This window comes from Amblyomma americanum, chromosome 8, assembly GCF_052857255.1.
Source record: "Amblyomma americanum isolate KBUSLIRL-KWMA chromosome 8, ASM5285725v1, whole genome shotgun sequence".
In the NCBI taxonomy this organism is placed as follows: Eukaryota; Metazoa; Arthropoda; class Arachnida; order Ixodida; family Ixodidae; genus Amblyomma; species Amblyomma americanum.
The window spans coordinates 52,644,352-52,667,227 of NC_135504.1; the positions used below are offsets into that span (position 1 = coordinate 52,644,352).

A 22,876-nucleotide genomic window follows, 5' to 3' on the forward strand; every position below is an offset into this window, starting at 1 on the left:
TGCAAAGAAGTGGTGAGCCTCCATCGGCAGAATGTCCTGCGTGCAGCAGCTGGACTCAGATGCTCTTTCCTTCCCAGGGATGGAGCCACCAGTCGCGGGGTGAGGGGCATGGAGGAACATGTTTAGCAGCGCACACCATTCTGATTGGCTAAGATCAACGCGGCCCTCACAGCACTGCAAATGACCTGTAAGATGGAGTATGGTTGGTTTATCTGCAAGGTGGAGCATGGTCGGCTTATGGAAGGTACAGTAGCTAGCCTGCATTGAAGGAAGCGAAGGGTACAGTAGGCTTAGTGAGAAATATTTGTAAGATGTGAAAGTCTCTTGAGATCACTGGAAACATGGACACCTAATATTTCTAAGAGAAGGCAGGAAAGAGTTGTGCTGTTCAGCAAGTAGTTACGTGAATAGTACTGATAGTAATAAGGGAGCAATTACTCCCTCATTACAAATCTACTCCACCTTGGGGGATTCCCCTAAACATTTGGCGAGTACTGATAGTACTTGCGTATGTAGAAGGAATTTTGGGATGTTTTGTTAGCATTCAGTCTGTTTGTTGTTGCCAGGAAGAAAGAAAAGGAAAGTTCACATGCCTGCCCACTGGCTCAAGCCGAGCCACAATCACTACCGCGTGCACATAGTAGGAGAGTTGAAAGATGGGATAGTACAGACGCGCTAAAGACAAGGCCGATCCCGGAGGTGGTGCAATACCGGGCCAACCGGTGGCGGGAGTGAAGCATCCTTCAAACTCTCCGCCACATTTCCAAAAATAAGTCCATTCCTAGATTTTTGCCAGGTCGTTCTAACCAGCTAGGTTATCAGTAAGATTTTAAATGGGTTGGTAGCATTTGTAGCTGCAAGGGAACGCATGTACTTGGGGCAGGTAGTGACCGCTGATCCGGACCATGAGAGTGAGAGAACTAGAAAATTGAGAATGGGGAAGAGCACATTTGGCAGGTTCTCTTGGATCATGAATGGCAATTTGACAATATCCCTCAAGAAAAGGTATATAACTCTTACCGGGACTCGCCTATGGGACCGAAACATGGAAGCTAGGGAAAAGGGTTCAACTTAAGGACAACTCAGCAAGCTGTTAAAAGGGAAATTATAGGTGTAACTTTTAGAGACTGGAAGAGGCCAGAGTGGGTCGGAGAACAAATGCATGTTAATGACATCCTTGTAGAAATCAAGAAGTAGCAATGGGCATGGGTAGAGCATGTAATGCAAAGGTAAGATAACCGATAGTCATTGAAGTTTATCAGCGCATCGCATTACGTCAAGTCCCCTCTCTCACCATAATCTGTTTTTCTAAATACAGTAAAACCTCGTTGATGCGTTTAAAAAAAATTGCGGAAAAACGTATTCGTCCAGAAAAACTTACGATTCAAACTGTCTAATTTTGAGAAATGTAACTTTTCAATGAGGTACAAAGACATTAACTAACAATTTCACCTCGTAAAAGTGTCTGTTAGCATTTCTTTGCGGAAGATGGCGGATCTTTTCTAGTGCTCGCAGAATTTAGTCCACGTTTGCACAGTCTTGAGCATGGAAGGAACGCATCTGGTCCATCGACGGCAAAGACTAGAGTAACCAAAATCTCTTCTTCATTTCGGGATGCTTCGCCCCATAGTACCCAAGTACTGCGGGGAAGCCACCGCAGCAGCTGATTGTCGCAGCATTTCTGTTGCGTTCCCCAGACGTGGCCCGCTCGTATGAAAGTGCATCGCTGTGGTTCGTAGATGCAGCACCCCCTTGCCGTTATGCACCACACAGAAACCTCAGCATGTCGCACCCCTCAAAAACTGCTGTCTCGAATGCTAGCGCACCTTTTTTTTGTTGGGAGTGGTGGGGGTGTTTCACCTCTTGCATCGAGGCACTACAGAGAAGCCACCACGGTGGGCGACTGCCACTGCATTTCAGCTTTCTATGTTGCGCGCTGTCACGTTCCGCCCACTTGCATGTTTACACATGTGCTGTTGGTCAATAAACGTATTATACGACCGCAATTTGTTTAAATTTTAACCGTAGTAGCTGAAAAACTGCTTTTTTCGTACATATTAACCAGGAGATTTATAGTGCAACTCCATGGGCATTTTTAATGTCCGTGATTTTGAGCGCACAAACTGGCGAATCTTATGAGCCGATAACGTATCAACGAGGTTTTACTGTACGAAGTGGAGCCATATTAAAACAGCGAAAACAGCATACCAAAACTCTGTCCATGGCCAGGGATGATCTTCATGGAATGCAGCAAAGACAATTCAAACGTTGTACCTGTATGTGCATTGAATGTTTAAGTGGCCACTGAAAACAAAAAGTCCTATTATAAAATGCCCGAGATGACCCAATACAAGCCTCAGAATTCCATAAGTGCAGCAGCGACCAGGTATTTGCGTGTAGGGAATCTTTGGGGTGTCAGAAATGCAATTCCCCCTGTAGAAATCATGTGAACTAAGGGCATGGAAACTAAACTGAATTCTGTATGTACCAGAATGAAGTATCGCATGGCTGCCAAACTTCGTGGAAGTGATCGGGAATGGGAAAGAAACCTACAGTAGATGTTTAATTGGAATATGGCAATCTTGAAAAAGCCCCGGAGCTGCAATTATAGGGTAGCACAGACTGGATTTTAAGAGAAGTGAAGCGTAGCTGGGGGTGATGACAACATATGTCATCAGGACAATTTCTTGGGGTACAATGGAACCAATGGGTCTAGTTAAAAACTCCTGGTTAATATGTTGTATTCCCTTTTGTATGCCTTGCATGATCTCAGTGCTACTTGTGATTTGGCCACTATGGGGCGTTTAAACCAAAACGGTTGAAGAAATTCAGCTGTAGATTACTATAGGGCGCTCGTGGATTCTACATCGTGATCACTGTTTACTGATGTGTTATGAACCATTACAAAGACAAGGTGGAACAAAAAAAATTTGCTGTCTCTACCCCCCTACATATTGCTTCGTCACTTGGTTACTTAGTTTTATGTTCATGTGTGCAGTGAGCACGAACGGCATAGAGTGCATGTTCTGTGTCTAAAGTAGTGTGCACCAGACTGGAAAACAGTTTCAAGAGGAGGCCACAGAAGTCTCCAAGAGAGACACCATCTTGCAGGAAGTGAAGTATAAAAGTATAAAGGCACACATTAATCATGGGGGTATCTAGTTGTATAGGCAAAAACACCACCAGCCCATTGGAAGGCACTTTTTCAGGATGTCGTAATTCAAATGTGCTTTGTCTGCGCAATACAATTTCAAGCAATGCTTGTGGAATCCTTCTGTTGACAGAAGGCCGAATTTTTTTGTTCTTGGCTTTCATTAATAAAAGTGTAATTGGAAGAGGACATGGAAAATGGGGATGGCATTGATGTTGGAATTAAGCAGGAATAAAACTCTCCAGCAACACAGAAGCCTGTTACAAAAACATAAAAACTTTATTTGGCTGTAGTGTGACAAGGCAAAACGCAGCTTGTACACTGCTGTATGGCAGTTTAGCATGACATTTCAGCCATACAAATAGTGTTGCACAAGTGGAACATATTGCACAAAGCCATGAGAGGTGTCTTACTACAGTTCGCAACAGCTTTTCTTGGCAATGAACGGTAGGCTGCAGGAGCAGAGTGTCCTTAACATTGTCATTCTGCCACACAGTTTGGCCACACGACTGTGTGCGCCTGGCGTTTGCATGGTAGCTTCTCTATCACTGGTGTGGCTGGCGCCATCTATAGACGCTTCTTGTAACAAAACGTGCCTAGCAAATTCGTTCTAATCAAGAAAACTTTTTTTTCTCTCGACTTGCTAACATTGAAGCTTTGTAGTTGCGTTAGATATATGCCTTAATAGTCGATATTGGCAGTATACAATGCTTTAATAAAAAACTAATAACTGCAAGCACAGACTACATTGTGCTACATAGGAAGAAGGGGTGTTTCTGTTCAGTGGCTTCCGCTACATTGCCAGAAAAGTTGTTGCAGAGTATAGTACAGCAGTGTTGACTGCACTTCGTTGTACAGTTAATTTCGGAAGGAGGGAAGCAAAAGATAAGGCTCCGCTTTGCAAACATTAAAGAATTGCTTTTGAAGTGACTCTACTCCGGCTGCTTTCACCTTGGCGTTAGGTTAACACGTTTGCATTTTTGGCAAAACAAGTGAGGATGAAGCAAATCTCCCTCTTAAAAGGAAACAAGATAGTGTACCTTTGTGCATTTTAGGTGGCAACATAGCTGTACTGGGAGGCCATAACAGAGGCTAGTCGATGAAAAGCACCTCAGTAGTTGTGTTGGCAACAATGGGTAGCTGTTGCCATGAAGCTTGCAAGCTGGCGTTAGGTGGGAAAAGGATTGTGTGACAGAGATTTTAAGGCACCCTTGAAACAAAGTACGATTCGGGAACTATTCACGGGGAAAAAAAGAAATTGCCAAGTGACTCTGTTTTGCTGCATAATGTGCTAAATTCGACGACGGCTGTCACCGTGCTGTTGGCTGCCTTTTGCTAATGGCCGACACCTGCAGACTTTGTGGCAACATGGGCTACCGCAATGGCTGCATGGTCATGTGGGCAGGTCACATGATGACGCATGGCCGGATGTTGGCTGATGCTGGATCTGAATATTGAATGCTTAACAAACAGCCGGGGAAGGCTCCGTATAATGGCTTTTAGTGTAAAATGCTAGGTAAACTGACTTTACAGCTCTGAGAGTTGGCTTAAGATAAAAGAGAAACGTTCAGTGGTTCCATGGAAAGCACCTTTGAAGGCTAGGGCAGGATGCTTTAGCGCCAAATATTATATAAAAAATTGCATGCCACAGACAGTGTTTGCACTTTCTGTGTGCAAGAAAGTAAAAATATAGCATATTCTTGGCCAATGCAAGGCCCTTTCACTTTGAGTACACGAGGCCACGACATAGCTCTAATTTGAGATATAAAAACTGCCAAGGTGTAGCCAGTTTTCAAAAAGTGTAACTGAGGTATGGTGGAGGAGACTGGAATGTAGCACAGTGGATTTGAAAACACGTGAGAAGTTGAGGCCTATGCGAGTTGCCACCACAATGTGAAGATGTCATTACTAATTGTCTGTTCCGTGCTTGCCTCTGCCTCTTGACGACAGGTTAACTTTTGTGACCCTTCTCCAATTCTTGAACAAATCTAAAAGCTGTTTAGATGTGTATAGCTAATTCAAAACGTGCAGGAGATGGAATGGACAGCCAGATCAATTGCTTACCTATGGCATATATGGGGTCAGTACCGTAAACAAGTGATGGTGTGCATTTCGTTTAACGGTATGCTTAGAACTGGAGTAGATCACTAAATGGCTTGTGCTGCGACAGTTTCAGATGGCATTGGTCCTTTTACTGTGGAATATTGGGCTTGACGTTTTATAATTGGCTTACTGCAATTTTGAACTGCCATATGGATTGGTTAGAATCGAACAGACCAATCTAAACGTCTTGCATCGGCTCGATGCTTTGTGCAAGCTGCGTGGTGAGAAGTAAGAATGCAGTGTTCTCTGCACTGTACAAATGTTTTTCATGAGCCGAAGGGTGGTGCAGAGGCAGGTATCAAAACAGCCGGAATTAGTCCTCTTTTCAGAACGGCTGAACAGATGGGCCGACCTGTTATGAGGATGCCCCATGTGCTTCATTTATCCATGACCTTCGCCAAACTCTCCATGGAGCCATAGGATGCACCGCCGGAGGGTTTGCAGATGTAAAACCGGGCTTGTCCTTTGTAGTTTTTCTGCAATGTGAACAAGGTGGTGCAATGTAAGCATAAGAGAAAAGGATGGCAGCAGCAGTTCTGGATTAAACTTGAGTATTACTACTTCAATGTGGGAACGGTTCTGTGCACACCTATTGTAGACCTCGGGCCAGCTTATGCTTGTAAGATACTTCATGAGAACACATCCCGCAGTCGCACACATTGTTGGACTGTGTCAATGCTAGTGTTTCAATCCACAGCATGGTGATATTCATGCATACTTGTACATAAAATGCAAGGAGCAGGGACAGAAGGCATCTTAGATACTGGCATGTCAACGTATGTATTAGCCCTTTACAATGCAGCTAGGCACAAGAGCACGTGAAGAATGCAGAAGTTTAAACAGGCATTTGAGTAAAAAACTTACACGGGCGTTGGCTGGGATTGTTCGGGCAGTTTGAATTATCTGGATATGCAAATTAACAAGCTTTCACTGTATACAATCCCCACTAGATGTTGGAAAAGAATGATGCAGACGATTTAATGCATGTGAGAAACATCATGCAACAACAAAATTTGCTACCAACTGAAGAAGAGAAACATCTGCACTCAATCTTGGGTGGTTCTGAATAGCAAGCATGCCTTGCCCCTTCACTGCAGTGCAAACAGCATGTCTAGAGTGTGAGTATGGTGGACAGCCTGGCTCAAATATTAAGATTTGCTTATCAGAGGTGCCTTTGTGATGCTTTATCCAAAGCATTGCACCAGGGAGATTATGTAGCACCAGGGAGATTAGCAATTAAAACCGACCCTCAAGCTTTTTCTTCAACTTTGACACTGGAGCAAGTGAGAAAAAAAAAAAGGTTGCAGGCTGGGAGTACTAGGTGGTAATTCTAGGTGGTAGAGAATACTAGGTAGTAATCCATGTATAATAATGCCTTACGCATTGTTACAAACAAAAACACACACCTGAAAGCTTGGTCTCTATACTCCTTTAAAGAGGCTGTGAAAGGGGGTGGGTCTCAACAAAGATGCGATGTGCCTAGGATGCTAAAGGACGCCACTTCACAAATAAGCTCCAGCAAGAATTCCTTAGATGCGTTTTGTGGAAGCTGAGTTATCTGTAGTCAGAATTTGAACTTCCGCGTCTTCGCGCCTTTCCCTCTCCTCTCGTCACTTCGCACGCTGAAATGTTGGTGCTCCTCCGCCGGCTGCCAACGTGCACGAACCAATGCTACCAGTCCGCTAAATGACGTAACGAGCTCGGATTCGGGCGAAAGCTCAGCACCGCAGGTTGCCGTAGGCGCGGGAGCAGGAGGCTTAGAAGTTGTATTGTAAAATATCGGCTCGCTTTTGAGGTCTTGTATGTGGCATGAACTCTCTTTGGCCTGTACTCTACATAATGCGAGCATTTTATAGACAACCCTACACACTCTTTTCAGGGACCCTTTAAGCCCGGCAGTGATGGTCGCTCTAGCTATGCTAAAAACTCATTTAAGAAGAATTTATTTGCACTATATTCATACCTTAATTCTGAATGCAACGTGAAGTGCATTCCGAGGCATTATCTGATGCCTCCCTTACAGTTTCATGGATTTTTTGTTCTCAATTCGTGGAGTTTAAGAATTTTTAGCGCAGAAAGCTGGGGGCCTTGCCTATACTTGATATTTGGGCCTTTTCTATCTTATAAGTGGTCTGTTCGGAGTGAAAGTAGCATATTTGTTGTTCAGAACACAGTAATTTATCAATACAGGCTAATTTTAATTTGTCCACGGCGTCCTTTCGAAGTCCGGTAATGCAGCTCAAAGTGAAAAATTCTGCCTACGTGAAACCTGTTGACACCATGTTCATGTTGAGGGAGTCATGGTTCCTGGTTAGTGACAAGCCTTCACGTACCTCAACGCTGTCCATCAGAGCTGGCAGGTCACGCTCCTCGACCAACGTCACGGTGCATCCACCAAATCCGGCTCCCGTCAGCCGCGAACCATACGCCCCCGAGTCGAGACTCAGCTCCACAAGTTGGTCCAGCTCGGGGCAGGACACCTCAAAGTCTTCCCTGCATACATTCGCAGGCACTGTGAGCACCTCTTGTCTCTGTGAAGCTCGCAGACCCAGCTGGGCACACTTATTGTTCACTTGCAAGTCACCAGTTATGCAAATGACAGGAGAGCCAGTTATGACTCAGTACGGTTTTCTTTGAGCACTCATTTTATAAAAGTAGTCAGTGGCGTGATTTTTTATTTTTGGTTCACCAAACTTCACAAAATGGAGCGGGCTAGCAACCACCTTTGAGAAAAGCAGTGAACAACTACCTAACTGCCTTGAAGTATATACGACATACAATATTTTTCTTGCAGCAGTCAAAGGTGCTGCTTGTATTGCTTCTATCAGTCATTGGGGATGCCACCTCTGTAATTGTGGCCATTCTGCCAGTTGCAGTGGTTATGTATTTGGAGATGATATTTTGTACCTGAAATGTATTGGGAACAGTCAGCCAGACCAGCGCTGCCAAGGTAGAAAAAAATCGGGACAAGTGAATGCACAATCTCTATATACTTTATCATAAACAATTTTTTAAAGTTCGTTGAAAGGATGGCTACTATGGTCCTTGACAAGTTTGGTGAAGCGCTGGGAGTAGTCTCGTGAATCGGTCCGAGACAAGTGACCGCTAGTATAGACTACTCCAGAGCAAGCTTAATGGTCAGATGCACACACAGTCATAATGGCACAGAGCATGAACAACAAAGAGCTTGTTGGGACAGGCCTACATCTTGCAGTGGAGTTGGAAAAGGAACTGGGTGCAACGCCATTCAATTTTCTTTTTTCTTTTGTAGAAATCAATTCTGCAGCTGTTTCGGGCTAGGTATGCTTGAGTTCATCCGGTAGAAAAGAATGCATTTACTGCCGAGGAAATCGGGCTTAAAAATGAAAACTCTTTTTACCCCGTCACTCGATTCAAATTCTGACTGTTGGTAATGAAAGGAACTCCGCGATCACTGTTTGGAAGTGAATGACCGCACGGACTAGACTCGGAGATTCGCAACAAGAAAAGAAGCATTGACGTTGCACCGCAGTTAGCTCATGAAAATGGCTGCTGGTGGCTTCATTTGTTGGCGTTTGCCAGCTTATAGAAGCTCTGTTTTCGGTGAAAGGAGTGTCTTTGTCGTTAGATTGTGGCAATAATCTATCGATACAGCCCTGTTCTCAGTTTGTCGTCAATGTCCCTTCAACCGTGCTGCTGATGGTTATAGCAGTGACCAGAATAAAAGTGGACACGGCAGCAAAAGCAACAGCACCTAAGAGATGTATGGCTCGCATTCATGAGTTCACCCAGGCCCCAGAAGTCTCCATCGCGGAGGAGCTCGGCTGCCTGGGCTGTGCGCTGGATCTCAGACACCACATGCCGGGCTCGCCGATACTGCTCCGGTGTCAGCTGCTCTCGGTGATCTGCACACGGCACAGGGCAATGAGTGGGCAGTGAAAAACAGTCACAAACACGTACTACGAAATGCTTGTCACACATGCAACATCATATCCCTGCTGTAGTAACATCAGCATAACATACAAACATAATGTACATGTAACATCACGCCCTTTGGCATCAAACTAGGCATGTTTAAGAAAAAAATTTGGTAGCCTTTACAATTAAGTGTAGGTGCCCTAAAGCGAAGGTTCTCAAACGATGCCCTTGGGTTCCTTGAGCACCTCAGTTTGTGCTTGCCTCAACCCCCGCCTTGCCATTAATGGGCTTCATCTTGGGACTAACGACTGGCTAAATGTACTGTTATTGCTTATGCTACACTGTTTCACCATGCAGCCAGCGATTATTATTGAATCTGGCCATTTTCCTGATGGCCTGTGTGCATGTGGATGCTGCTTTTTGCGTGCATCTTAAGGCAGGAAGGGACAGCGGTCAAGACATGGGGTTCCTGAGCTCCTCAAAAGTGTTGGGGCTCGCCTGAGGCTGAAAGGATTGAGAACCCCCGTGCTGAAGGACCACAGAAGGAATTGAATAATTAAAACATAAATACAGTGGAGTCTCATTAATTTGAACTTTTTTAATATGAACTCTGTTTATTCAAACTGCCAATTGGTCCTATCAACATTTAGTACATTAAAAAGGCTCCCTATTACTTAAATTCTGCATAATTCAAGCACTTTTTAGGTCTTCTTCAAGTTTGAATTACAAGAGTCAATTGTAATTAAGTAATGCCCCCGTGAACCCCACCAATGGTGTACCGTAGTTTCACACTTGCCACCATGCAGTCAGATTTAGCCTTTTGCGGGCCGCACTGTGATGGTGGAGGCAAAACTCTGAAAGACGCCCAATGTGCTGCATGATAGTGGTGGATATTAAAGAACCCCAGGTGGTGTAAACTAATCCGGAGCCCTCCACTATAGTGTACCTCATCATCCATGCATCGGTTCAGGACTTACTTTAAACCCCACAATTCACTTTTCTTTTTTATTTGTGTGTCAAAGATACTCCACATCTCAGTAATCCCTGACGTTAAAACTTCATTATAACCCCAAGATGGCCGCACAGGAATGCCCCTTCAAATCAAACTAGGCACGTTTAAGAAAATAAGTGGACCTGTCATACCAATCCTCCTCTTTTTTTTTTCTAATTGTCCATGCTAAACATTAGTGCCCTTTTTATTTGCTTCAACTTATCTCAGCCATGTACAAATAAACAACAACAGAAAGTATGAGATGCAACAATGTGCTTTCCAGCAATGACGACGCTGCCACAGTGTTTCCACAAAGACCTGTCAGTCGACTCATGTGATGCATCCCTGCCTGCTTTGACAGTCGATCAACTCCAATAACGAATTAGCATTGGGGACAGAGTAGAGTAGAAAGTTAGTCTACTTGGTACACGGTAATCTTAGAAAACCACACAAAAAAATCTCAACACAAGTAGGAGGGTACTGGACACGCACAGACTTGGGACAAGACTTGAGGAGCATATGCAAAGACGAGAACAGCATGCACATGCGTTTAGAGACGGGACAGAAGAGGAACACATTGAGGTGGCAGCCTGATAAGTATCATACCGTAAAATTCCGAGCAAGCGCATCCGTCCTCGCAAGTTGAAATTACTGGCACAGAGTAGAGGGGGGCGCTATCCAGAAACGGTGCCGAAATTCAAGATGGCGGCGACATTTTCGCACCAGAAAAAAAAAAAAGCGCATTGCACATGAATTTAAACCGTCCTGCCATTCTTTCCCGCTCAAAGAACTCGAAGAGTGCATCGTCCACGCATTCATTAAACACCGGTGCACCGTTACTGAACTTTATTCGAAGTTTTGCTGTAGCAACATTTAGAAATTCTTGTCCCATTCCCATATCCGTTTCCAGTCGACCTTGAAGTCTCGAGACGTTTGGTGAATGTTTCTTCCGTTTTCCAGATGCCATTGTATGACCTCAAGTTTCTTCACCACTGCGCACGAATGCATTGGCGACTTGACAACGCCAAAACAAGACAAATGGTGCGTGATGATTGGGCATGCGAATGACTTGAAAAGCAGGATTGTATTGGATTGGATTCTTGGACTGGATGGGGCACGCCAATGTCGCCTGGGCGCGGACGCGCGGTGCGTGACACGGGCGCAGAGCGGGGGGGACAGCGTGGAAATGTGAAATTAGGGGGGCCCTTGCATGGGTGGGGGCGCTTTTTCGGAATTTTACGGTAATTATGAACTGTCCCAGCAGTGCCACCTCTGCTTTGTCATAAAACGTGTTGGCTAGTTGGCACATGTTACTACTCGTAAAATCCAACGGCACGAACTGAAGACACGAACAGAATGCACAGCTAGATAGGATGACTGCTGGCTTATCTACTCTGTGGTGCATCTTTAGTTAATACTGTTGTGTTTTCAGTGGCAGCCCCTGTGAGTGGATATAAGTGTGTAGGGGGTGAATATGTTCATGAGTTGCACATCACTTATTGTTTTTTTCTTTGTTTCTGCTCGTGCATGTGCGTACTCTATGTGGCTTCATGAATGCCCACGAAGTTAGTTTATCTATTAGTGCTTGGGTATTATAGTAGAGCGGGGGAAGGTATGGAACGATAATACTATAATGCAGTGCCAGTAACATAAGACAGCTGCATGTATAGGAAAATATAACTGGTACATTACATTACAACATTAATAATTTATGCTACTAATCATAATGACCTAGAAACTACCTCGTTTGACAGAATCAATGCAACATCAGACCGTAAGTGGTTCCTATGTCGTACAGTTACAGGAAAGAAAAAAAGGCATTCAAATATTTCAATTTTACAGGCTACCTCCTTAATCTATTCTTACACAATCCAGCTGCAACTAATCATAATTGGGCTTTTGAGAAATACTTTCTGGGGCCTATACAAATTTTAACTACGTTTTTGAAGTGGTTCTCGACCTCGGATTTCGTTCCCACTTGAGACACTGGAATTCGTTTTATAATCTGAAGAAACAAAATGGGTCACTTCATCGATTAAATTTCTGCTCAAAAATACCCTGTTTTCACGGTCGAATACTTGCTCAGACAAAGAAGGCATTGAGAATTTCCAGCAGCAGCAGCTCAACTCACTATGGAGGTCTTCGAGTGAAGCGTCCCTCAGGCTCTTGCCAAGGATCGTGCTGGCAGCCTGGCAGTTCCCGCGGCGCTGTGCATATTCACCGCCGGTGAGGGCGTGTTTCACTTGAGAGTCGGTCACCAAGATCACTACAGAGGGTAGGTTGAGGGGCACGTGCTCCATGTATAGGGACCTGCATGAAAACGGAAGAGCACGCAATCACAGTAAAAAAAAAAAAACGAAAGAAAAACATGCCCAGAAAAAAGGTCACTTTAAAAACAGTACGTTTGTTAAGGAAATGCACTGGGCAGGTTTACAGGTAATTGCTACTGACTGAAATAACACTTGAATTAATGAAATTTTTGGCATGCAGTCCACATTTGTTGTGCAATCCACAGAGCTTAATCTTGGCTGAAAAACTAAAGAAATTTTTTTCTAGGTAGTCCGCACCCAGTACATGGCCTGTAGGAGCAACATGTGCAAACTGGGCGCAAAAATGCATGTGCACACACTGTGCAGGTATCACAAAACCTCATAATAGAATACACATTGGGAACATCGGGCCATATTTGGCGATATTTAAAAAGAAAATGCTGTATAGTCTGCACCTATAGATAGCCCACAAAGCACAAACATTCAACTTTAAACCATGTTTAGCCCATGGACTATGCCAGAAATTCGGTACTTTGTTTCAAAATGTCGCTTATTTTGAGTTACTAAGGTGAGTTATGCTCAATGTGGGCATTCCAAATTTTTGTTTTTGTTGAAGCCAATAAAAGTACCTCCATGCCACCTCATTCCTTGGTCACTTACTGTTAAAAGATCAACACTGTACATCAAGCCTAAGTAATGTCTGTTCCTCAGCTGCATATAAGAAAGGTGCTGCTGCTGTAAAAAAAAAAAAAAACGCAGTAGTTATATGATGTTACTTATTCTGCATTTAGTTTCCTCCCGACAGCTATCGACCAATCCAAAAAGCACGCCTGGCACATTGCCATGTTATTGCTGGACTGCTGCAAGCACATGCGCCCTCTCCTCACACACACCTCTGCCCCCTTTTGGAGCGAGGGGACCACATCCTCACTGAATATATATTACAGATGGGGTTACACTGAATGGTCGCAGGTGTCGACCATTAAGCTTTTGGCAGTGACAGACTTATTTCAACTGGCAATGATGATGGCGTGGTAAGCTACTTCCTAGAGCTGTTGCAGTGAGGAAAGAAAACAAGTCATGCGGTCAGTTTTTTTATTTTTGCAGTTGTCCTACTCAGTTCTGCAAAGGGAGACTGCACACCGGTCTGCACATACCCAACACACATCCCGTGTATGGTGCAGCTTCAGCATATCTCCCCACACTCCTTATGAGCAAGACAGGGAAAGCACGAAGGGCCCATCGACTTAGGCTTCCAATCCAAAGGCTGTGTGTAATAGGTCGGCATGCTCACCGGCAGTCGAGGAGCAAGGCATGGCCAGGCTTGCTCCAGAAGGCGGCCATCTGGTCCATGATGCCACAGGGCACCCCAGCAAACTCATGCTCTGCTTTCTGGCAGCACAGCGGGGCCTGGTGCTCATCACTGAAGAGGCATGCACATGGAGATTAGGGCACTATTCTTTTGTATCCTAGCATGAAACTTGAACAGGAAGAAACTGAGTTGCGACAGAACATGCACTGCATAGAGCTGCTAGGGAGATGGAGTGGATACCGATGGCAAGGAAATGAGGCTTAGGTGGCAGAGGTTCAAACGGAACAGTGTGCCACTTAGGTTGAGGTGTGATTAAGGTGGTGTTAAGAGCAGGGAAAGTGGTAACAGCACTGCCACAGATGTGTGGCCGTGCTCTCGTGTGCATGTAGGGACCACCGGGGTCAAACAACAAGACGTCTTGTATTTGTGGAGCTCTAATGTAGGGACCACAAGGGTTGCACACAAGACATCATGCACACGTGCTGTGTTCTATGTAGGGACCTCCAAGGGTCGCGCAACAAGACTCTAGGCATAACTGGGCCATTCTGGTTGGTTGGTGTATTGGGTTTTATGGTGCAAAAGCAGCTAAGGCTATCGTGCGCCAAATGCAGGGTTGGAAAGATCGCACTGTCGCACTGGCGGACAACTAGTTCTTAAAGAGCTACAATTTGCTGGCGACATTTCCTTCTTTTAGGAATCTAACAACTTGCAATAAGTCTACTATTGGTCCCTCCTACGAAGTAGTTGGGGTGGAAAGGAACGTGTTTTTTATACAATATCATCAATGCTACTCTGCACTGAGGAAGATGTGAAGAGAGAGGGTTACAGTGGGTGACGTGAGCAGTAGAGACATGAGAATATATACAAACTCATCGGCAGCGCGCCTGATCTCAACGGTAAGGTGAGACCCATGTTGCACAGGAAATGAAAGAACTGGCCGCATTGCCTGGAGAGCTTTCCAAGTCTCCAGCCAAGCGCCCAGTACAAGGACCTCCGAGAGTGTCATGCTCTCAAAATGCGTCAAGGCAGCAGCCGACACTAGTCTGTAACGTGCATATACAGGGATATGCGATTACACCATCACAGCCATTAACAAGGCTGACAAAGCTGTACAGATCTGTATAAAGCAGCCATGACTCTGTTCTCGTACAGGACCACCCGCTGCAGCAGCTGGTATCGAGAGGGTCTGTCTGCGGTCGGACCGACAGCGGCCCAAGGAAGCAGATGTGGGAGATTAATTACTCGTGAAACACTGGGAAGACAGCTGAATGCCGCGGAAGAGCGCACATTTACAATAAACTCGTGGTTACTAGGAAAAATAAAAAACCTGTCCTTGCATATTGGAACATCAGACGGTACCAGCTGCCAATCAGAAGGACCCAGACATGCTGAGCACCAATCCGGGTTGCTTTGTTTCGCTGCCTTCTGACAATGTACCAAATGGCCCAATAGCGTGCGTTATTGATTACATATGCCTGCACACAAGAAAAATATGGATTGTCAAAATGTTTTCAGAAGTCTGCAGTCTGCTTTTTAGTGCGCGAGCACTAAGGCTTTCAATTTCGAAAAAGCCCGCCCTCCGTTTGAAGCCAGCTGGACCTGCAGAAATAAAATAAATGTGGCCGTGACTGTGCCGCGCCTGGGTTTCAAACCCACAGCGGCACGAACAGATCAGCTTTGCCGGCCACTGCACTAGACCACTATGCTATCACCTCTGTTTTTGAACTGCCACTCTCTCCCGCTGTGCATTGGATGTCATTGTCTCCATCAACTTCCATCCGTGCGCAATGGATCCAGAACACACCGCTATCACAGTGCCCTCTTAAGGTGCGTTAAGTGGTCTCTAAGGTCCCCAATCACCGATTTCACCAATCGCTGTCAGAAGCGTGACCTTGATACACTAGCCTCGAACTGAGAGCATAATGAACTGCAACATGCTAGCGCCCATACTTCGCATTGGCCAAGTAAGCTAAACCGGCTGTAACCTTTTCCCCAGCCTGCACTGCAGATGTGTGCCTCGTGCACCTCTCCTCCCCCGTGCTCCACCGGCTGAAAACAAACTCCCAGCACTTGCACCGCCTATCTGCAGAAAGGCAGCAAGCAACAGCTGCTAGCACGCGCATGCCACTTTGTATGAGCAGTTGGTGGCCACGTGCAATGTTTCCAACCAATTTTGTGCACAGCAGACAAATTTTCTAATGTTCCCCAAAGGGTGCCACACAAGTTGTGAAAAAATTGGAGGGGTCACTTAAGCTCTGCCTTAAGGGCATGATGCAATAGTGTAATAGGTTAATTCCCATATGTGGAGAAGGTCATTCTCTACTTCACATTCATAGATCCCTGGGAGTTCTCATACCTCTCCTGGCGCGGTGATGCAGCAACGTGCCACTGCCCTGCGATGGCAGGTGCTCCCAGTGGTGGGCGTTGTGAGTCCCAGGTTGCTCTTCCCGAGAACAATCTTTTATTTAACTGCCACCTACCACAGTTGCTAGTTTGCTCACTATCCGGTGGGCAGGTTGTGATGAGTTATCATGACGCCGTAAGGTCACGTGACCTTCGTGGCCTGCCTGCCTCCTAGGTTGCTCTCTGGAGACCACCTGCCAGGGCCATGCTTGTGATTTTTAACTCACAATGTTGACACCGGGTTTTCTGGGGAATGGGGCCGTTAACGCTAACGTGTTAAAGGCTGCCACAGAAGAGCTGTTTCTGGAAGTTTCCCAAAGTGTATATGTCCACTTATGCCCACCGGAGCACAGAGGCTTGTTCCATCTATCTCGAATTAGACTTGTCCGGTGCCAGTCGCAATAGTTGCACAGGAATAAAGGCAAGGTTTACGTGACTTTGAAACTGAAAATAAAAAAAAAGCCCTTAATCGAAACACACAACATCTCGTCACACAACCCCCCATTGTCCGTACATGCACATGAGTATGTGGCCAAGTGCCTTTACCAACAAATGCCTACGGATGCTCAGTGCAGCCCTTCAGGATGCATGTTCAAGCATGCAATTCTTGCAAATAAACCCACAATCTTTAAGAAGAGAAGCTGCAAGTAAAACTCTGCAAGCACCTTGGCTATGAGAAAAGCAGAAGTAGCATCAGTTGGCACAGTATTGAACACATGTTCAGAGATGAAGATAACCTAAGCGAAATAATGATGCTATGCAGGCAGATAACGGCATTTACCACGCTGGAACAATTTGCTGCTTCATTCTGATAATGAGCATTTGTCTTCAAGCTTGTGCACAAACCAAATGTGGTGTGCTTTTCTCTCATGGACACTGCGACCTAGCTGTGAAACACTCTTCCTCATAACAGGGCTTTGATGTTGTCTGCTGAGAGTTCTACCAGCTTCGTAACCAATAAAACATAGTGGAGTTATTCATAATAATGTGCATTGTGCGGACACTCCAGATCTTGTAACCGGCATTCATACTACATGCAACCAGTACTTTGATTATGTTAATCAGTCTGAGTATGTGCCATGGGAGTTTTATTTTAAAATATAAAAAAAAATTATGCCGCCACCGTCTAGAAGACGAAGTAACGAGCGTTAGCTGTTTGGCAGTGCAGTCTGTCGTCCATGCGATGTATTGCCACGAGGTTAGGCAAGTTTTCCATACTTCACGGCGAACGTTCGCCTACCACCCTGTGAGCTGCAGAGTGCTGACGTCACGGCCACCATGTTAAGCCTAACCACAACTAAATATTAACCTAATTAGGTGATATTGGTGTCTAACATGTTCTTATCGAGCCCATTACGAATATGCTATTATTTAGATCATGATGTTATCCATTAATTAATTATTAACAATTAAATTTGAGCCTCACTGTAACTAAATATTAACTTCTGTAGTTAATACTGGTGTCTAACGTGTTCTACTCATCTAGGGATTCCAAATATCTAGTTCGTTTTATGATGACCTTATTAATTACTGAGTTATAAGCGATTAAACGTAGTCACATGACTAGTTAATTATGACATCACAAAATCAGTGACATCACCAATTGGGTTGCTATATCGATTCACCATGGGGGCTGCTATCTTGAATTCCTCGGACTTAGAAAATTTCACGCCGAAGGGAGGTGGTAGCAGACCCCATGGAATCGAGAAATGTGATGGATAAGAGCTAACGCTGTTAATAACAAATATGCATCAGCCTTCAGGTTTTAGAGGACTCTCGCTTCATGGGACGGTGGCGGACGGAACTTTTCCATTTTCTTAAGTAGCACGGGTGAAACAATTGCTGACGGAACCACTGTAAGGCTAATGCCACCTGCACGTCAACAACACCACTACCTCGGACAACTTACAAAGTGTCCTACGGTACCACTTTAATAAATTCGACATGTTTTTTTCTTCAGTTATCATGAACAAAAAAAAACTGTTCTGCTCAACTGCAGACACATCTGCTCCCTTACTCCAGTTGCTCTGGCTCCAACAGGGCCCTGAGAAAGCTGAACGTGGCCACCTCCAGAGCAGCGGAGCTGGAGAGGCCTGCTCCCGGGGGCACTGAGCTGACCACCACCGCATTGAAGCCACTCCGTATCGGCCCTGGATGCAACACATCACTGTCACAAAGCGGCACTGGAACCACAAGAACTATAGTTGGATGCAGCTTAAGTCTGCAGTGAAGCTCCGCCCACATTCAGGACCGCCGCACAGAATTCCTCCACGACATAAAAGTAGTCTGTTGTTAAAACGCTTCTTGTTACCTGAACAAGAATGTAACCACCAGATGAAATCATAAGGTCATATATTTTTATTGCCTCTGACTTGTTTAATGCAGTCAAACGTTAAAAATACGATTTCGTTTACTGTCGGGATTGGTCAGCAAAGTAACACGGGACGCCAAGGACCATGGCCTATTGTTACAAACTACTCTTTTTTTTTTTAAGTTGTATCCTACTATAGAGGCACACAAGAACATCAAATCTCACTGGATGTACTATCAGCAGCAAATGAAACACGAAGAAGGAAACTGAGACATAACCACAAAAACGAGAAGACCTTAGCTGAAGGGGACTGAATATTAACATAGTTCATTTGCGCTTCAAACATGTAGATTTTCCTTTGGAAGTGTTTGTCAGTAGGTCATGCCTGTGTTTCCTTTCCAACTGATATTTTTGTGGTGTTGCATTTTATTTGATGCTCATGGTTCATAAAGGATACAATGTTCGGCTAATTAATATATTAGATAAATCCAGGTTTTCATTTTCTAGCATTGCATCATTACCACCCCATACACTGCTCATCCTGATCCTCCCTATACATTGTAAGAATGTAACATAGTGGTGGATTATATTGCCATATAATATAAACATCACGGATATAAGCATAACTGCGTATATAAGCAATATTAGTAATATTACTAAATAATTAGAATGAAGTAAATTGCCTGACTTCTGAACATCTAAAAGTGATACAGTGATGCACAGGTACATGCAGGTAACAAAAGTAACCAAAAGTAAATCTTAAAACTATTCTGTCACCTGCTTATGTAGCAGTATGCCTGTTGACATTTTGGGATGTGACTTTGCAAGGAGGAAAAAAGTTGGGAGATGCAGTCCATGTAATTCCAGAAGAATATATGCTCTTTAGCAAGCGGTAAATAAAATTGAAGGGGACAACACTTAAGCTCTGTCTTAACAGTATAGCGTGATAGGTTTAATGGGTTAAAGCCGGTAATGCAGAATTCGTCACACTCTACATTCATAGATCCCTGGGAGTCTTCATACCACTTGCGCATTGCCATAGCGGTTAAACAATACGCCACTGCTCCAGAAGGTGGTTGTTTCAAGCAGAGACACTGGTGGGGCTTGTGAGACCAAGGTCGCACTTCCTGAGCAGCCTCTTGAGACCGGTCAAGAACTTCACTGTCACCTGCCGCGGTGGTCAGTATGCTCACAATCCGGTGAGCATGAAGGTTGTGATGACACCACAAGGTCACGTGACCTAGTTGCCCACCTAGGTTGCTTTTCCAGGGATTTTTCGCTCACAATGGCGACGCTGCTGGAATTATGGCAGGTATCGCGTTAAAACTGTTACCACTCGTTTCACTAGTATTGTGTGTGGTACAGAGGACATTACAGGATTAAGAAAGAGCAAACCCGCTGACAGACAGTTTAAACAACAAGCAAGGCTTCTGGCTGACAGATTGGGCAACGCAGCTTTCAGCTTCCCTTTGTTCCTACACAGACCAGAAGGAAATGGAAAAAACACTATGCGACACACGTGCAAAAGGCTAGAGTGAGTCTCTCCTCGCAGAACACCAAAGTGCATGTGTTTTCAGTCTCATGCCAGTACAAAGATATACAATTCAGCTCAATGAAAAGCAAAAGATTCAGTGACTCTCTTCTATGCCAGACTTTGCTTTCATTGTCTACAGATGTTCTTTCAATGCAAGAGGCTTTAAGGTGGCTGCTAGGTGTGGCATTCAATGAGCGTACCGACTGAGGCTTTCCAATGCGTTTGAAGCAAGTGCTCCAAGCAGTGTATAGATCTGTGACTAAAGTGATACCAATGCCACCTGGGCTACTGTGAGCTGTTCATGTCGCGACATTTATGGCATTTCTTTGGCATCCCATCAGACTAGCTACAAAAAAAAAGCAATAGAAAAAACTTTGGCCAATACCATCACTGTTTTTATGAATCATATGCGTAACGTCATAATCATCATGCTGGATATAGTATACCAGCATGACTAGCTGACCTCACCATTAGCTAAGCCAACACAACCATGCTGAACTAAACGAACCGCTTCTCGGGCACCAAGGCTTCTAATGCGACACATGATATCATCAGTGTGTTGAGTGCAAAAGGAACACATGCGGCTCCAATCAAGGCATATTTGTTATGAAAGAATGCATCTCAGTGCACATGAAGCATAGTGAAGGTGGCTTAAGCACTTTGAAGTCTACCTTCTGGAAACAAATACGCGATGAGAGATGGTTTTCAGGGCTCTTTCAACGCACCAGGAAAGTGAGCAACGACACCCCGGACATAGTTGCTCCATGATGGCTCGCCGGGCTTGAGAGGTTGCTCTTCCGACGGCAGTGAAAAGCTCGCCGGCTCGGGGTAGTTTAGGCTGCGCACGTTGCAGATGGTACTTCCCTCAACGGCGCACCCAACAAGCACAGTGTACATCGGCAGAGTCTGCACATAATGTGAAAAGCACAGTGCAAGAAAGGAAAAAGGTCAAAATCAACATCCACCCGAGCACAGCCATGCAGCAACAGTTTTAATCATAACTGTAATTGATAATTTCATTTACTTCATTACTAGAAATGCACTCCACCCTATTAATTAAGCGAATTGGACTTTAATAATGCATACTCAAGACAAGATGCCTGAATTTGTCTTTCGCAGCACAATTCAACCAAATTAAACTACCTGAAAGCCAAAGCATTCTAGTACTGCCATTTACAAAGCTATGAAAGAGAAACTGATTTGACAACTTGTGATGGAGCAGCCAAGCTGGTCGCTATTTATATTTTATTAAGGCTATGACAGAAGCAAAAGCATCTGTGAATAATCAAAAATAATGATTCTACAATGGGCGAAAAGCAAGGTATTAAATAGAAGTTAGCATCAGCATAGCACACGGTTGACATTACTATATACTTAAGTTCACTGCAGCAATGCACTCGTTACTGACAGCAAAACTCCCGTTTATCATCGGTGCTTGATAGTAATACTAGTGTATCGTGTCCTCGTATTACATACACCGAAATACAGAAGAACATCGTTATTACGAAATTGAAGGGGCCCAGCGATTGCTTCATTATAGCCCTTGTTGAACAAGCCTCCAAGAGGAATCGTCATTCCTTTGTTATATCCAATAATTTAATTTGTTATAAACAATTTCATTATAACATAGTTCGACTATATATCAATGCTTCGGTGTTTCTCTTTTCTATATCATGGCACATGTTGTACAAGAGTATTATGCCTGAATGAGAGGTGCAGTAAAAAGGTAAAATGAGGCTGGTAATATGTGTGATATATATATATATATATATATATATATATATATATATATATATATATATATATATATATATATATATATATATATATATATATATATATATATATATATATATATATATATATATATATATATATATATATATAACATGCAGACACACAGACTGACACCACATAAGCCAATAGGTTCCCTGGACTAATTGTGCTCACGATATGGAGTTTAAACCATGTTACAACAATGCAGAAACAGCTAATGAGAAACCATCTCAAATTCAACTGATATGTATGAGTTGGTGTGAATATTTATCTCTCGGGGACTGCACTGTCCCAAACCGCGCGCAGTGCGCCCATCCGAAGAGTATGTTTCACTGAACTTGTACACAGGCAGGCACATATAAAAATAAGCGGCACTAAATTTCTGCACCACATGCGTGCGTGTTCACTCACGCATGGCAGGACCAAGCCGTCGCAGTAGTCAACGTGCTCGCCGATCAGGTTGACGCGGCCCGGCGCGCATCCGTAATGAGTGGGCGGTGAGCCGAACACCTCGCGAAACTTGTCGGCCGCTCGCTCCGCGAGCTCGGACACAGTTGGATACTCCGACGCCATGTGCAGTGCACCACTGATCGAGACTGAGGCACGGTGGGAAGCGTGGAAACGTATACGGTCTTCGCGTATCTGCGTCTGCTGATCGTTCGCGAGAAGCACTTGAGACATGCACGCGCACCACTCGAGAGGAGCAATCAGGGCCCGCGTGACGAGCAGCTGCCAACCGCTTCTCCGAAAGGGGACAAGGTTTCTCTTTGCACGCGTCCGCGCTGCGGCATTCCACCTGTGTTACGGAAGCTCGCTCAGAACGCTGCGCCGGGATTTTTGAACGCTCATTGCGCTCGGCGTGGTTTCGGTGCGGTTCCGGTGTTCGCATAATTCACACGTGTTTAGGCTGTGAAAAAGCGCGCGGGATGAAGCCAGCTGAGAAGCTGCTGATGCATTTTTTTTTTTTTTTTGCCGGGCTGCACACAGCGACGGCGTTTGTTTGGCCGCTGCTTGTGAGCGGTCCACGTTCACTTCGAACACGCTTGTGTGGTGAAACGATAATTTGATTTCCGCGCTAAGTAAGCATTTCAGAAACTTGTCAAACCGGTGCGGCTATCAAATGGCACC

At 44.7% G+C, this 22,876-nt stretch overlaps 1 protein-coding gene across 1 annotated transcript; it reads right to left on the reverse strand.

Annotated features, from left to right (window-relative positions):
* Positions 1 to 3,406: 3,406 nt before the first annotated feature.
* LOC144101636 (galactokinase-like) lies at positions 3,407 to 22,429 on the reverse strand. The gene is made up of 8 exons (XM_077634776.1): positions 22,160 to 22,429; positions 20,698 to 20,878; positions 18,145 to 18,277; positions 13,707 to 13,835; positions 12,274 to 12,452; positions 8,988 to 9,138; positions 7,588 to 7,747; positions 3,407 to 5,730 (listed from the first exon to the last, which is right to left on the reverse strand). The coding sequence occupies exons 1-8, from the start codon at positions 22,427 to 22,429 to the stop codon at positions 5,632 to 5,634; spliced, it is 1,302 nt and encodes a 433-aa protein (XP_077490902.1). The 3' UTR covers positions 3,407 to 5,631.
* Between the last annotated feature and the right edge of the window lie 447 nt (positions 22,430 to 22,876).

Coding starts and splice junctions, on each gene's coding strand:
- LOC144101636 (XM_077634776.1), bottom strand. CDS start 22,429: ATGTCTCAAGTGCTTCTCGCGAACGATCAGCAGACGCAGATACGCGAA. Junction 18,278..20,697: donor TGTCGTTGCTCACTTTCCTG/GTGCGTTGAAAG, acceptor TGTTGCATCCAG/GGCCGATACGGAGTGGCTTC. Junction 12,453..13,706: donor GCCTTGCTCCTCGACTGCCG/GTGAGCATGCCG, acceptor GTTTTCATGCAG/GTCCCTATACATGGAGCACG.